The sequence below is a fragment of the Marmota flaviventris genome, chromosome 18, assembly GCF_047511675.1.
Source record: "Marmota flaviventris isolate mMarFla1 chromosome 18, mMarFla1.hap1, whole genome shotgun sequence".
Taxonomy (NCBI): domain Eukaryota; kingdom Metazoa; phylum Chordata; class Mammalia; order Rodentia; family Sciuridae; genus Marmota; species Marmota flaviventris.
Window position 1 is genome coordinate 5,640,843 of NC_092515.1, and position 15,910 is coordinate 5,656,752.

At 59.1% G+C, this 15,910-nt stretch overlaps 1 protein-coding gene across 1 annotated transcript; it reads left to right on the forward strand.

The window, feature by feature from the left end:
- The first annotated feature begins 982 nt into the window (after nt 1-982).
- Syt3 (synaptotagmin 3) lies at nt 983-15,018 on the forward strand. Its single transcript, XM_027920548.2, has 11 exons — nt 983-1,048; nt 1,692-1,824; nt 3,333-3,498; nt 6,106-6,634; nt 7,969-8,344; nt 8,627-8,845; nt 11,192-11,312; nt 11,789-11,960; nt 12,034-12,166; nt 13,669-13,737; nt 14,540-15,018. Exons 3-10 carry the CDS (start codon nt 3,348-3,350, stop codon nt 13,732-13,734), a joined length of 1,767 nt encoding a protein of 588 aa, XP_027776349.2. The 5' UTR covers nt 983-1,048; nt 1,692-1,824; nt 3,333-3,347; the 3' UTR covers nt 13,735-13,737; nt 14,540-15,018.
- The last annotated feature ends 892 nt before the right edge of the window (nt 15,019-15,910 follow it).

Consider the following 15,910-nt stretch of genomic DNA (forward strand, 5'->3'; position numbering starts at 1 on the left):
CCCATCTGCAAAATGTGAGCAGACAGGAGGATGGGAGTCTGGGGTAAGCCAGGCGGCATTTTGGGAGGATTCTGCCATCTAAGGACTGTAAGATGAATACAGTTGCCCAGTAGAGAGGGCAATCTAGTTAGGGGAGAGCCTAGAAGACCTGTGTTACAGTTGCATTTGCAGAAGCAAGAAATCTTTTCCTTAAAGGTTGTATTTATTTGGGTGTCCCTGGTTGGGGGTAGGCACCAAGTGAGATTGGGGGCCTTCCAAAGCCACCTTTCTGGGCTGGGATGGTAGCTAGGTAGATCTGGACTTCGTCAAGGGAATTAACCTCCACGGGTCTTGTTTGTCTCCTCTGTGAAATGGGAATAACATAATTGCACCCATCTCAGAACCAAAGTGAAGATTAAACGAGAAAATGCTTTCAAAGCACTCAGCACATTGCCACTTTATCATAGGAAGAGGCAATTATCATTAACTGCTATTAATATACCAGAAACTGCTACTTGCTGCTTTTAAGAAGTATTCATTAAAGCACCGACTTGGTGCTAGAGCTTTATCTATCCTGACTGGTTTTTCAAACTCTGCATCCCTTAGGAAATAAGTGGATTGTTTACAATCTGCTGGTGAGAACGGGGCGAAGAGCCAGGATCATACAGCAAGGAGCGCCCGGCCCGGCCCAGTTCGGAGCCTCCAGCTCTGCCTCTGCCTGTGAGGCCTCCTCCTGCTGCCAGCCCTCAGAGCGGCTCAGGGGGAGGCACCAGGGTCCGGGGTTTCTAGGTCTGAGAGCCGCAGAGCCCTGGTGCCTGGGGGGACAGGGGTCCTGATCCCGGATCTCTGATGTGGAGGCGCACTGGGTCTCTGATGCCTCGGTGCGGGGAAGTCTCCCTCCTTCCTCGCTGCAGCCTCGCGATTTTGGCTTTCGGGCGGCGGGTGGGGAGGGGAGAAGGAGGGGGTGCAGGGGGAGGAGCTGCAGGCCTGCGACAGGGGCGGAGGAGGAGCCGGGCGGGCACCGCGGCGGGCGCGCGGGGCTGCGGCGGCGGCGGCGGCGGCGGCTCCGGTGAGTCCGCTCCTCCCCCTCCCCTGCCACAGCCCCCGCCCCAGCCCAAGCCGGGGGGCGGCCCCAGCGCGTGGGGCGGGGGTCGGTGCCGAGGCCCAAGGCTCTCGGGCTGGGCAGTGGGAGTCTGCAGCGCTCGCTGGCCGCTCCGGGGGAGGGGCACGTGGCCCTGGAAGGGGGATCCCAAAACACCTGGGTATACCCCACCGCTCGCCCACCGATCCCCGACTCTCGGGGATCGTTTACCCATTCCCTGGCCCCTAAGGACTTAGGTCCCCGCGGTCTTTCAAGGTCCTGGACATCGTTCCGCTCCCCTACAGTGTCTTGGGACCCTGGCATCTTAACCCCCCCACCACCCATACCTCCAAAAAAAAAAAAAAAAAATCTTGTCCTCTCTGCAGCCCAGAGAGGCATTCAGAACTTCAACTCCCAGCAGCCTTTGCAGCGCCCGGTCTAGAAAGCCTCCGCAGCGCGAGCGCGAGGCCTGTCGGGAGTTGTAGTCTCCGAGCTTTTACCGGCGCGGGGCCCGGAGGTGGGAGGGGGCAGCGGGACCCCCGGGGTCGCCTGGGGTTGGGTGACTGGTTCCAGTAGGGCAAGATGTATGGCTTTGGCTGAGCTTTCCCCCTCCTTCGGCCTCGGCCCCTAGATCAGTCATCCCCTCTCACCACCCGGCGCGCGTGGGGACGGGTCTGCAGCCCCTTGTCCGCCCTACAACCCCCATGGGCTGCCGCCCGCCGCCGCCTCGGCTGCCACCCAGGACAAGGCAAGGATAAGCGCAGGTGAGTCTGACCATGCCTCTTTCGGAGTCCTGGCCTTTTGCAGCACCCCCATGACACCTGCCCATCTGTGAGCCCGGATCTGTTCCTCCCTAATTTCCTTCTGCATCCCCCTTCCAACCCCTCTCTGATGTCTGGTTCCAAGCCATGTGTCACTAATTCTCCCCCCTCCCACATTCACCTCTCTCTCCTGGCCCCCTCTCATTTATGTCCCCATGCAACCTTCCCTTCTGGACCCACTCTGTCTGCCCAGCTCTCCTCTCTACCCTTGTGTCTGTCTTGAGCTCAAGCCATTATCTGTCTGGGCTTTGTTTCTGCATCCCTTTATCCTCTTCTCCTGCTGTTTCTCTTTGGAAGCTATTTCTGCTCACACTGCCACCTGCCCCTCATTGCTGCCCCTCTGTCCATTTTTCAGCTCCTACGAATTACATACCAGCTCATATTTTTGTCTCTGTCCAGCCCAAGTCACAATTCTTGACTTCCCCTCCATCTGTCTGTACCTCTCTCCTTCTCCTCTGGTCTCCAGGTTGCCCTCTCCATTATCTCTGTCTCTCCTCTCATCATCTCTCCCTTCCCTCAACTTGGTTCCCGTCTCTGCATCCCCATCCCTCCCCATAATTCACCATACCTATCACCTCTTCTCCTCTGTTTTCCTGGTCCTCTAACTGCCCACCCCAGTCTGGTTCCTTCTCCTTCCTCTGACCCTCTAAGCACTTTCCAACCTGAAGCCCTTGCTCATGCTGTTCCTGCTGCCCAAAATGCTTTGCCCTGCTCTAACCTCATTGCCCACTACTCATGGCTGGCTCCATCTTGTCCTTCAAGTGCCAGAGAGCCCTCCCTAACTGTCCCCTTCTTGGTTCCTTTGTGGCCCGTCCTCCAGCTGTTTCTTTTGAAGTGGAGCTGTGTCTTCTTGTTGGTGTTGGTTTGTTTACTTGTTTGCTCTTCGTCTCCTGTCTTTGGATTGTGACACTGAGGAGGCCCCGTACTTTGTGACACTGAGGGGCCCCCGTACTTTGTTCTCTGCTGGATCTTCAGCAGCCGGCACAGAGCCTGGTGTGTAGTTGGTGCTTGGTGAAGATGTGTTGGAAGAATGAATGAATGATGAATGGCCGTCTCCTCATGGGTCCGTCCCTAATCTCTGTCCCTTCCTCTGTGCAGCCCTAATCTCTGTCTCCTTGTCTGCCCATCCCTTTATTTGTGCATCCTGACTCTGCCCCTTTGCTGACCTTCCCAGTCTGCCCCTCCAGGTCCACTTGTCCCTGTCCTCGGTCACCTTGTCCACTCACGCCTCTCTCTGTCTCCTTAGTGTGTCCATCCCATGTCTCTATCTTCTTGTCTGTCCACCCCTGACTTCTGTCCTCTTGTCTATCTGCTCCTAATTTTCTTTCCTTGTCTATCTCTCCCTCATGTTTGTGTTCTTGTCCTTCTTCCTCTGATCTTGGTCCCTGATTCACCTGCCCCTGCTCTCTGCCCACTGCCCACCCCTTCTCCCCACCCCCTCCCAATCACAGGACCAGACGGACACCATGTCTGGAGACTATGAGGATGACCTCTGCCGGCGGGCTCTCATCCTGGTCTCAGACCTCTGTGCACGGGTCCGAGACGCCGACACCAATGACAGGTGCCAGGAGTTCAATGAGCTGCGAATCCGAGGCTACCCCCGGGGTCCAGATGCAGGTCAGCACCCCAGCTGTCTTGGCTGGCTGCCCACCTCCACAACAGCCAGGACTTCTAGGAATTCAGAGCAGGCTGCTCAGCTTCCCGTTCCCTTTGGGAACAGTCGCACTTAGCACCTTGAACCCCTCCTGCCTGCGGCTACCCCATTCCCCAAACCTCTCACCTAAGGAGAAGGAGCTGTGTGGTTAGTCACTTGACTGCGGAACCACTTGACCTCTGACCTTTTGCATTTTGCTCTGTGGCCTCCCCATAGCTGTGGCCCTTGGTGCATCTCACACAGTGGTTCCAAGCTCAGGTTTGAGTCAGACTGTCTGACTTGTGTGTGTCCAAATCCCACCTCCCTGCGTGGTAACTGGATGGCCTTAGGAAAGCGGCTCCTCTTCTGTACCTCAGTTTCCTCATCTGGAAAATGGGGACGATAAAAGTGACTACTTCATAGGGCAGATGAGAGACTCAAATGATGCAACCCATGGGAAGCACTTAGAACACTGGACACACAGTGATCCTTCAGCCAATCCTGGGATTTACTTATTGAGCACCCGCTGTGGGTCGGGGACCAGGCAAGGTCCTGATCATTGACCATGCACAGTGGTCCTCTGTGGTACATATATCCTGGTTTTCTACAGGGAAAACTGAGGCTCAGAGGGTGAGGTGACTTGCCTGATGTCAGAGAGCTAGGAAGCAGCAGGGTTCTGAAACCAGGAAATGTCACGCATGCCACCACAGCCTCTGGCCGAGCACCGGGGCAGGGCTGGGCCTCCTGTGTGTAGGACAGCCAGGGGCCACTGATGAGGAATGAGGGCCAGAGAGTGGCCGTCGCTTGCTCAGAGTCTTAGGTGAGTAGTGGGGCCAGAATTTGATCCTGGAGAGTCTAGTCCTTGGGATCCCAGGGACCCCCCTCAGGTTCAAGGATTTACTAGAAGAAATCGGAACTGAGAAAAGCTGTTGTATGGTCCCAGATCCCGGTGAAATAAGCCACTCCTATCAGGCCCTTGTCTGTCTGTCCTGGCAGTTTCCCTCCCAGGAGCTGGTCAAGGGCCAGCCTTCTCTTCAGGGAGGTGTGACTCTTTTGCTGTGGAGTCACACACCTCCCCAGACCTGGAGGCTCCCGGGCCTCGCGTGGGACTGAGGGACCCATCAGCCCTGGAGCGCTCACAGTCTGACTTGGACAGTGAAGGCTATTCAGTCTTCCTCCAGAGGGACCCCCGGCCTCCGCTTGACCCGCATTCAGGAGGCTTTTAAAGTCCGTGCCTCTGGTTTCTAACCGTCCCCAGAACTTGCAGCAAGTTTGGGTCACTTAGAAAGGAGCACCTCAAGGGAGGAGGCAGGGGAAATTTAGGATTCCTCTGCCAGTGGTTGGTTACAGCCCTGCAGGGTCACGTTCTCTCTCTCTCAGAGCCTCGGTTTTCTATGTGTAAGATGGGACAAGTGATCCCTAGGTTACACACAATCAAGGATTAGTGTCACACACTGCTGTAGCTTCACTGAGCAGTACAGGACCAGGAGGTGTCTGTTCCCTCTGTCTGTCCCCTGAACACTCAGCTGTCCTTGCTGGTAATGACTTAGCCACCTACTTCCCCACCATAATCTGCCACCTACACAGGCAGGGCTCACCTGTCTTCTATCTCGCTGACCCCCAGGAGCCAGTCCCAGAACAAGTGCACATTTCCAGAAAACCCCACTCCTGGTACCAATCACTGAGCAAGCCACAAATTTTGAGTGCAAGAAACAGGCTGTTGCCTGGGTTTCTCTGAGGCAGAGCAGCATGTCACAGGCATTTGGAAGCTGGTGTTATGGTGCTGGGTCACTTCATGGAAGCCATAGGACTAATTATTCCAATATGAAGTCACACTGGAACTAACATTTATTAAGCATGATTGAGGTAAGACAGCACAGTGGTGAGGACCATGGGTTTTACAGCCAGGCATCCCAGGCTCAAATTGTGACTCTACCATCTACCCGCTGAGGGACTTTGGGCAGGTGATTCTAATGACCCCAGTTACCTTTTGTGGAAAATGGGAATAATCATGTTGCCAGCTTCATCTGGGGCACTGAGGTGTCTAGTATGTGGCCACCTGTGAGCGAATGTCTTAGGGTATTCCACATTTACCTCTGCATTTCTTCAAACCAAAAAGCAGGATGATCTTTCCCATCGGGCAAATGGAGAATGTAAGGCTCAGAGTGGTTCAGACAGGTTGCCAAGGCCACAGAGCAAACTGTGATTTCAGTCCTGACCCTCCGGACACTGCCATGCATTCCCACTTTTCCTGGACCATCTCTGAGTGTTTGGGAGCTGCCTTGGTCTTGTCCCGGGTGTTGTGTTTTCTTATCGGAAGGCGGCCCGGGCTCTGATCAAGAGAGTAAAATGTGGAGGCAGACAGCTGGGGCCAGACCTCAGCTCTGTCCTCCACAACCTAATGCAAACTCTCAACCTCTTTAGACCGGTCCCGGAATAGCTCCCTCCAGGGCTGGGGAGTTTAAATTGCCTGCATGAGAAGTGCTGGGGACAATGCATGCCAAATACCGAGAGTCGGCCCCTTGGGGACTCAGCGGGAGGATGCACTCTGACCCACCCTGACCCCTGACCTCTGTCCTCACTCTTTCCAGACATTTCCGTGAGCCTGCTGTCGGTCATCGTCACATTCTGTGGCATTGTCCTCCTGGGTGTCTCTCTCTTTGTGTCCTGGAAGTTGTGCTGGGTGCCCTGGCGGGACAAGGGAGGCTCGGCAGTGGGCGGCGGCCCCCTGCGGAAAGACCTAGGCCCTGGGGTTGGGCTGGCCGGCCTGGTGGGTGGTGGCGGGCACCACCTGGGGGCTGGCCTGGGTGGCCATCCTCTGCTCGGCGGCCCACATCACCATGCCCACACGGCCCACCATCCGCCCTTCGCCGAGCTGCTGGAGCCGGGCAGCTTGGGGGGCTCCGACCCCCCGGAACCCTCTTACTTGGACATGGACTCATATCCAGAGGCGGCAGCAGCAGCTGTGGTAGCTGCTGGGGTCAAACCAAGCCAGACATCTCCTGAGCTGCCCTCCGAGGGCGGGGCAGGATCTGGGTTGCTCCTGTTGCCCCCCAGTGGTGGGAGCTTGCCCAGTGCCCAGTCACATCAGCAGGTCACAAGCCTAGCGCCCAGCACCAGGTGAGAGCGACTGCTGGGCCGGGGTCTACTCTGAACTTCTGCTCCTCTGTGTCTCTTTCCCATCTGTGATTTTTCTGAGTTCTGGGTCAAGAAGATTGTGGTCTGGACTCCTAGATCCCAGGAATGAAGAGGCGGAGGCCCCAGACTCGGGATCTAAGGGAGGATGGGGCTAGAGGGGCCTTTTTTCTTCTGACCTGAAGGAGAGGGGACTGGAGACTTGGGGACTTGGATTCTTGGGTTCAGAGGCAGGAGAGGGCTGGGGACAAGAATATAGGGTCAGGAACGTGGAGGAGAATGGGAGTTGGATCCCCAAGGCAGAGGCAATTATTCCTCTCATTCACTTTAAGCTGGGATTAGCCCTGGGGACCTGGAGCCCATTCCAGGGTAGCTCATTCTGCATGTGGACATTGAGCACCTGGCATGAGCTCGGCCTGACTGCCCTGGAGCACCCCTGAAGGTCCCGAGGAGACCCTGTTCCCAGGCTGGGAGGAGACCAGGGGCTTCCTGGAGGTGGAGGTGCCTCTGCTGAGTCAGGCAGGGGGGCAGGGGAGTGGCTGTGCATTCTGGGAAAAGGGAGCTGCCCGCGCAAAGGCGAGAGGGGAGCTGGAAGTCACTGGGGGAACAGCCAGGAGTCACTGGGTGGGAGAGGGACGTTGGAAGATGTGGCTGCAGACACCAGACCACAGAGGGCCTCAAGTGCCAGGTAGGGAGGCCGGGGCTTTGTCCTGTGGGCCCTGGGGAGCATTGGAGGGCTGTGAGCAGGGGAGGAGCAGGGTCAGCTCTGGGTGTAGAAGGACCCCTCTGGGGCCACAAGGAGTGGGCAGGAGGGAGACTGGAGGCTGGGAGTCCCGACCGAAGAGGACAGGCCTTGGTTGGGAAAGGGCAGTGGCAATAGAGAGGACAGGTGGGGGAGAAGAAGATTCAGAGGGTCTGGGCTATGTGAGACCCCAGGGGCCCAAGAAGTTATTTTGAGTCACCAGTTTGAGGTCCAGAGGAGGCTTCTGAAAGCCGATTCACAGGTCTAGGGACAGAGCTGGCCTAGCAATGGGGCTAATTCCCCCCAGATACAGATGAAGAAACAGGCTCAGTGAGACGTCAAGGTCACAGAGTGGGCACAGGAAGGGATCACAGCCACCTCTCTGGGAGCTGAGGGGGAGGCAGGGAGGAGTCCCCAGGTGGTCAGATGCAGCCAAAGATCAGAGCCACTGGGTCTGACCTGGACCCCTGGGTCTGAGGGAGGAGGCTGGGCCTGGATCCCTGGGTTTGAGGGAGGAGGCTGGATCTGAGGGAGGAGGCTGGGCCTGGACCCCCACCTTGGTCTCCCCTGCCCACAGGTACCCAGCCCTGCCCCGGCCCCTCACCCAGCAGACTCTGACCACCCAACCTGACCCGAGCAGCGAGGAGCGGCCACCTGCCCTGCCCCTGCCGCTCCCCGGTGGAGAGGAAAAAGCCAAACTCATTGGGCAGATTAAGCCGGAGCTGTACCAGGGCACGGGACCAGGTGGCCGGCGGGGTGGCGGGGGCTCTGGCGAGGCAGGGGCACCCTGTGGCCGCATCAGCTTTGCCCTGCGGTACCTCTATGGCTCCGACCAGCTGGTGGTACGGATCCTGCAGGCCTTGGACCTCCCCGCAAAGGACTCCAATGGGTTTTCGGATCCCTATGTGAAGATCTACCTGCTGCCAGACCGCAAGAAGAAGTTTCAGACCAAGGTCCGAAGCCGCGGGCTGCAGTTCAGGGTTCCGAAGAGCAGGGACCTAAGGGCCTGCACCCCTGGGTCTGAGGGAGGAGCCTGGACCTAACCCCTGGGTCTGAGGGAGGAGGCTGGGCCTGGACCCCGGGTCTGAGGGGGGAGGCTGGGCCTGGACCCCGGGTCTGAGGGAGGAGGCTGGGCCTGGACCCTGGGTCTGAGGGAGGAGGCTGGGCCTGGACCCCTGGTTCCTGGGAAGGGGCTGGGGGCATGTTGTCTGCTTCCCTCTCTCACCTGCTGCCAGGTGCATAGGAAGACCCTGAACCCTGTCTTCAACGAGACGTTTCAGTTCTCCGTGCCCCTGGCCGAGCTGGCGCAGCGTAAGCTGCACTTCAGCGTCTATGACTTTGACCGCTTCTCGCGGCATGACCTCATCGGCCAGGTGGTGCTAGACAACCTCCTGGAGCTGGCCGAGCAGCCCCCCGACCGCCCGCTCTGGAGGGACATCGTGGAGGGCGGCTCGGTCAGTAGCACCTGCGTCCCACCGGCCCTCGGCTGACTCCCCCTCCCCAGCCTGAGACACTGGTTTTGTGCCCTCCTGGCCCTGGGACTTCCTAACTTCTCGTCCCTGGCGGGGGTTTGTTGTTTGGTTGTTTTAATGGGTCGTGACACAGCAATGGGCCTCTCATCCCCGACCCCGTCTCTGTCAGACGTTAGCATCCACCTGGATCCCAGATCCCCGGGCTTCGGGCCCCCTCCTCACCCATCTGATGATGTCACGGTGCAACCCTGTGACATCTGCCCTCTGACCCCAGGTTTCTGACTCTCCAGCTTCCTTCACCTCCCACCTCCTGACCTTCCAATTGCCAGACTTCCGAAGCCGCAGGCCTCTCTGATCTCCACTTTTCAAACCCATGACCTTCAAACTCCCCCCTCCCCTGGCCCATCCTGTTCTGCCCACTGTTCCTTCCTGCCCCCTCCCCTGAGTCCTGATAGCCTGATCACCCAGGCCCCAGGCCTGATGGGATCCCCAGTCCCCCATGCCTCCCAGGGCCCGGATGGTGGTGCTCTCTCCCAGGGCGCCCTCCTCCTTTCTTACAAACCCACCCTCTGGCAGCTCATCTGTGTGACCCCAGAGTCAGCCCCAGGCCTGCTCCCCGGGATACCCACCTCCCGGTTCTCTGTCTCTGGGAGCCGTGGACGGGCAGCAAGGCCTGTTCGCACACCAGGACAGGGCTGTTTCCCTGTCTGGCCAGTGGCACACTGGGTGCCTACGGCTCTTGCCACAGGCCCCCACGGGCTCTCCCTGGCCGTGTGCCCCGTCCTGCAAGCCTAGCCTCTGGACCTAAGTGCCTAGTGTCAGGGACCCTGCCTGCCGTGCTCCCATCTGTCACACCTCTGCTCTCTGATGCTGCCTCAGCAGCCCCACAAGGCCCTCTCCCTTGTCCCCTTGTGCCTGTCCCCTCCCATCTGCCCCCGGCTCATCCACTCATCCCTCCTCCCCCCCAGCCTGTCCTTGGGAGCTCAGGTCTGGGTGGACACAGCTGGTGTCAGGGGCCAGTGTTGTGAGGACACACAGGAGGAGAATCTGCCCAGGACTTGTGGGAGGAGGTGACCACGAAGCTGAGGCTTGAAGGCTGGGGAGGTGACAGGAGGCAGGGAGGGAAGGGTATTCTGAGCCGAGGGAGCAGCCTGGGCAAGGCCTGAGGTGAGTGGGGGAGGGGTGGGACGCAGGGCTGCCCAGCGCAGCGTGGTTCCTGGCCAGCCCCGGCCACTGCTCCGTCTCTGTGTCAGGGACAGGGGGTCTGTCTCCCTTGAAGCCTCACTGCGACTGGGGAAGGGGTTCAGTGATGCCACCCTGTCCTGCAAGCTCTTGGGTCCCCTCCTACTGCCCTGAGCAGATGATTCGCCTCTGTGTCCCCAAAACACTGGCCCCTAACATGGTCGGTGATGACCTAGACCCGGGCCCCAGGTCTGCCTCCTGTCCCCTGCCCTCTCTGGAGCTAGCTCTGTGTCTGTTGCCAGTTCTTATCCCATCTGTCCACGTCGGTCTCTCTCTGCACGTTGGGGGTCCAGTCACTGCTCCCCCTCCTCCCCTTCACACCCCTAGGGTTCCCACGCCCCTTCCCACCCAGTCCCCCTCTTGCTCTGGTCTCTGCTCCCTCACAGGACCCCAGCCCTGCCTCTCCCTCCCCCACTGGGTCTCTGGGTCTCTGTCTCCCACTTCATCTCTGTCTTCCTCTCTCTGGGTCTCTGTCCTCTTCCGGCGTCTCTGTCCCCACCCCCCTGGGTCTCTGTCCCCCTCTCTCTGAGCCTCTGTCCCTCTCTCTCTCTCTGAGCCTCTGTCCCCCTCTCTCTCTGGGTCTCTGTCCCTCTCTCTCTCTGGGTCTCTGTCACCCCCTCTCTAAGTCTCTGTCCCCCCTCTCTGGGTCTCTGTCCCCCCTTTCTCTGGGTCTCTGTCCCCCTCTCTCTCTCTGGGTCTCTGACCCCCCCCTCTGGGTCTCTGTCCCCCTCTCTGTGGGTCTCTGTCCCCTTCTCTCTCTGGGTCTCTGTCCCTTCCCTCTGGGTCTCTGTCCTTCTCTGGGCCTCCACCTGTGGTCTCTTTCCACCTGTCTCCATCTGCATCCTGGCCCCTGGCCCCATCCACTACTCGCTGGTCCTCTCCTCCCCTGGCTCCCTCCCCTGGCTCCCTCCCACCTTCGCTTCAGAACACACAGGCTCTGACAGTGGTGGGCAGCTGTGTCCAGGGAGCTCAGGCCTTGGCCCAGAGTCAGGTGCTGAGTGGATGGGGCTGAGCCTGGGTGTCAGAAGGAGAGAGAGGAACCAGGGCGAGATGGGCCCGGCATCACTGAACCCCGTCCACCTGCAGGAAAAGGCAGATCTTGGGGAGCTCAACTTCTCACTCTGCTACCTCCCCACGGCCGGGCGTCTCACCGTGACCATCATCAAAGCCTCTAACCTCAAAGCGATGGACCTCACCGGCTTCTCAGGTGAGTTCCAGGGGGCCACTAGACTAAGGGAGGAGGACTGGGGCCTGGGTCTGAGGGAGGAGGGTCTGGGACGTGGACCCTGGGTCTGAGGAAGGAGGCTGGGGCTGGACCCTGGGTCTGAGGGAGGAGGCTGGGCCTGGACCCTGGGTCTGAGGGAGGAGGCTGGGCCTGGACCCCTGGGTCTGAGGGAGGAGGCTGGGGCTGGACCCTGGGTCTGAGGGAGGAGGCTGGGCCTGGCTCCCCGGGTCTGAGGGAGGAGGCTGGGCCTGGACCCTGGGTCTGAGGGAGGAGGCTGGGACTTGTGTCCTTGGGTCTGAGGGGGGAGGCTGGGCCTGGACCCTGGGTCTGAGGGAGGAGGCTGGGACCTGTGTCCCTGGGTCTGAGGGAGGAGGCCTGGCTCTGGGACCCCTGGGTCTGAGGGAGGAGGCTGGGCCTGGACCCCTGGACATGAGCCCTGTGCCCTTCCCTCTCCCTAGACCCCTATGTGAAGGCCTCTCTGATTAGCGAGGGGCGGCGTCTGAAGAAGCGGAAGACCTCCATCAAAAAGAACACCTTGAACCCCACGTACAATGAGGCGCTGGTGTTCGACGTGGCCCCCGAGAGTGTGGAGAACGTGGGGCTCAGCATCGCCGTGGTGGACTATGACTGGTGAGCGGCGCTGCCTGGGCGGGTGGCGCGGCCGACCTCCCCCTTCCCCTGGTAATCACCACCCGCACCCCAGCATCGGGCACAACGAGGTGATCGGAGTGTGCCGCGTGGGCCCCGAGGCCGCCGACCCCCACGGCCGCGAGCACTGGGCGGAGATGCTGGCGAACCCCCGCAAGCCCGTGGAGCATTGGCATCAGCTGGTGGAGGTGAGTGCGGCGGGCAGACGCTCCGGAGGGAGGAACCGGATGGTCTAGGGTCAAAGCCTGCTCTAGGACCCCTGTACCACCGGAGCAAGCCAATTTACCTCTCTGTGCCAGAGTTTCCTCTGCTGGGACATAGAGCTGTTAATAGCAACTACCCTTAGGGACAGATGTAAGGATTTGGTGAGTTAAGGGTTCAGTCAAGGGTGGGCTAATATTGTTACCCCTGGGTGCTAGATATTAATAAAGGGGGAAACTGGGTGATAAAATGAAGCATTTTGGAGCAGGTCGTGAAAATTAGTGGATGTGGTGTACTGGGTGAGGACACTTATGAGAAATAAGAAAATAATAAAGTCAAAATGGAACACAGCAGCTGGGTGAGGTGGCCCATGCCTGTAATCCCAAGGGCTCTGGAGGCTGAGGGTGGAAGATCCCAAGTTCAAAGGCAGCCACAGCCACTTAGTGAGGTCCTAAGAACTTGGTGAGACCCTGTCTCAAAATAAAAAATAAAAAAGGGCTGGGGATGTGGCTGAGTGGATGAGCACCCCTGGGTTCAATCCCTGGCACATAATAGTAATGATACAACACCAGGACTGGGGACATAGCTCAGTGGTGGATTGCATAGTGTGTGTGAGGCCCTGGGTTCCATACTCAGTAACACACACACACACACACACACACACCACAAATAACACGTCTGTAGGGGTGCACACTGGCCCAAAAGGGTCAACAGACCCTAAATCCTCGGTCAGTCCATCTGATGGCATGGGACCACTATCCTCATTTAAAATTTGGTATTTTGTTCATCATGGATTTTTGCATTCATTTTGACTTTTAAAGAATATCACATTAATATCTTCCTCAGCTTGATGGCTGGGTGGGGCCACAGCCTCACCCATGGCACTTGGGTGAATTCCCCATGGCCTCAGTCCGGTCCTGCCTGGACTTCCTTTCTGGTGGTGATGAGGGGTTGACCCTCTGGGTACAGAGCTTGGATCGGAGACTTGAAGACTCTGACTCTGGTGGGAGGGGGGCCCCACCAGAGCCCCCCACTCCTTTAGTCCTCCAGGCTTCTAACTCACTTGCTCATTCATTCCACAAACTTCTCTGGAAGCTTTCGCTGAGCCACAGCCCAGGCCGGGCGGTGCTGGAGGGCTGGCTCCTGACTCTGCCCCTGAGTTTCCGCCCACAGAGCTTTATGGGGCCCCAGAGCCGCCCCTGCTCCTCCCCTGCTTACAGCCCTCTCTGGCTCCTCAGTTCCCCCAGGACGAAGCCTCAGTTCCTCGGAGGCCTGTCGCCCTCGAGCCTCATCTCCCCTTGCACTTGCAGGGACTGGCCTTCTTTGTGCCGTGGTTCCCTGTCCACAGAAGGAGATAGTCATACCGATTGCCCCGTCCCCCCGGAGCTGAGTGTGAAGAGCACACAGGCAGGAGTGCTGTCTCTCCTGTTGATCCTTAGTGGTCATTTTGCCTCTGTCCCCTGCTGAATGTTCTGGATTTCCCCTTCAGGAAAAGACTCTGACCAGCTTCACCAAAGGCAGCAAAGGACTATCAGAGAAAGAGAACTCAGAGTGAGGGGTAAGGAACCCAAACAGGGTGGGGGGCCAACCTAGTCTGAGGGAGGAGGCTGGGCCTGGACCCCCGGGTCTGAGGGAGGAGGGATGGGACTGGACCTCAGGGTCTGAGGGAGGACGCTGGGTCTGGACCCCTGGGTCTGAGGGAGGAGGCTGGGCCTGGACCCCTGGGTCTGAGGGAGGAGGCTGGGCCTGGACCCCTGGGTCTGAGGGAGGAGGCTGGGCCTGGACCCTGGGTCTGAGGGAGGAGGCTGGGCCTGGACCCTGGGTCTGAGGGAGGGGGGCTGGGCCTGGACCCCTGGGTCTGAGGGAGGAGGCTGGGCCTGGACCCCTGGGTCTGAGGGAGGACGCTGGGTCTGGACCCCTGGGTCTGAGGGAGGAGGCTGGGGCTGGACCCTGGGTCTGAGGTTGGAGGCTGGGCCTGGACCCCTGGGTCTGAGGGAGGACGCTGGGTCTGGACCCCTGGGTCTGAGGGAGGAGGCTGGGGCTGGACCCTGGGTCTGAGGTTGGAGGCTGGGGCTGGACCCTGGGTCTGAGGGAGGAGGCTGGGGCTGGACCCTGGGTCTGAGGGAGGGGGGCTGGGGCTGGACCCTGGGTCTGAGGTTGGAGGCTGGGGCTGGACCCTGGGTCTGAGGGAGGAGGCTGGGCCTGGACCCTGGGCCTGAGGGAGGAGGCTGGGCCTGGACCCTGGGTCTGAGAGAGGGGAGGCCAAGGCCCAGGCTTTCTGGTCCCCACTGATGGGGACCGGAAAGGTCATGACCTTACTCTCTGGTTGCTGACCTCCCCTCTCTTGCCCTGTTGTGCAGGTCTGGCCTAGGCCCGGGATCGGACCAGGCCCCCATCCCTTCCTGCCCGGACTGTGAACTCATCTCCTCGAAGCCATAATGTCCGAGCTGCTGGTGCGGGGCAGCCCTGGGCTTGCCCTTTCTCCCCCTGGAGCGGGAGGCGGGGAGGCAGGCCCAGCTCCCTGTTTCAGGGTGGGGGGCTTTCAGCCTCCACTGTCTGTCTTCTCTTTCCTGGGGCTCCCCCTCGAGGCAAGGGGCCGTGCATGTCTGGGGGACCCCTGCCCCACAAACCCTCTGTCTCTGTCTCTTGACTGTTGTCCAAGACTTGGTGTCCTGACCCTTGTACGTGTGTGAATGTCATCAGACCAGTCCTCTGTGTCCCCCAACACTCGCTCACACCTATGTCCGCCCCTTGTGTTCGCCACACCCCGTGTCTGGCCGATCCCCCCACCGCTGCTGCTATCAACGCCAGAATAAACACACTCCGTGGGTCTCACTCACCGGCGGCTCCTGTCCTCTCTGGGACTGAGAAGCTGTCCTGGAACATGCCGGCCGTGCGTTGAGACACAGGCGTGTTTCCTTCCGTGGCTGGGCAGCTTCATCCATCCCTCTGAGCCTTAGTTTCTAAAGATTCCATTAGCCAAGACTGTTGTGGTTATAGGTCACAAAATGTTCCACAGATCCTCAAGAGAACTGAAAGACCTCTGTGCATGAGGAGTTTGGGGGCACACAGGGACTTCAGGCATAGTTGGAGGCAGGGGTCAAGTGACTCTTCCACGTCCGCTGCCCTCCACTGTTGTCATCTAGGTCTCGCAGTAGTAATGAGATGACCGTTTGGCATCCAGGCTTGTTAAGCTGCATCTGTTACAATGCCTTCGGCTGCAAAAACCAACCAACAAAACCCAACAACAAAACTGAATGGGCTTAAGGGATGGAGATTTCTTGTGCTCACAACAAATCTTTCAAAGACAGACAGTCCCAGGGTTAGTTCAGGCACCAGGCTCCACAACACCAGCCCCTGAGTGTTTTTGGCGTCTCCGAGACTGGCTTTGCCTTCCCCTCACGAGGACAAGCTGTCTGAAGCCACACCAAGCATGATGTTCTCACCCAGCGGCATTAAAGCAGGCCATGTCGACGGGCCTCGCCTTATGTGCTCAGCTCTTTCTCCCCCGAAGGGCTCTAGTTTCTCTTTTGCCAGAACTGGGCTCTGTGGCCACCTGAAGTTGCAAAGCACTCTGGGGAAGTGGGCATCTGTCATGTCTGGTCTCCATCACGGGGCGCAAGGCTTTGCCACTGAGGAAGCAGAGGGAGGGAGGTGGTGTCTGAGTGAGACATTCACAGGACCTGCTGCAATTTTAAGAGATTAGCAGGTCCTGCTATATTTGCCCACAG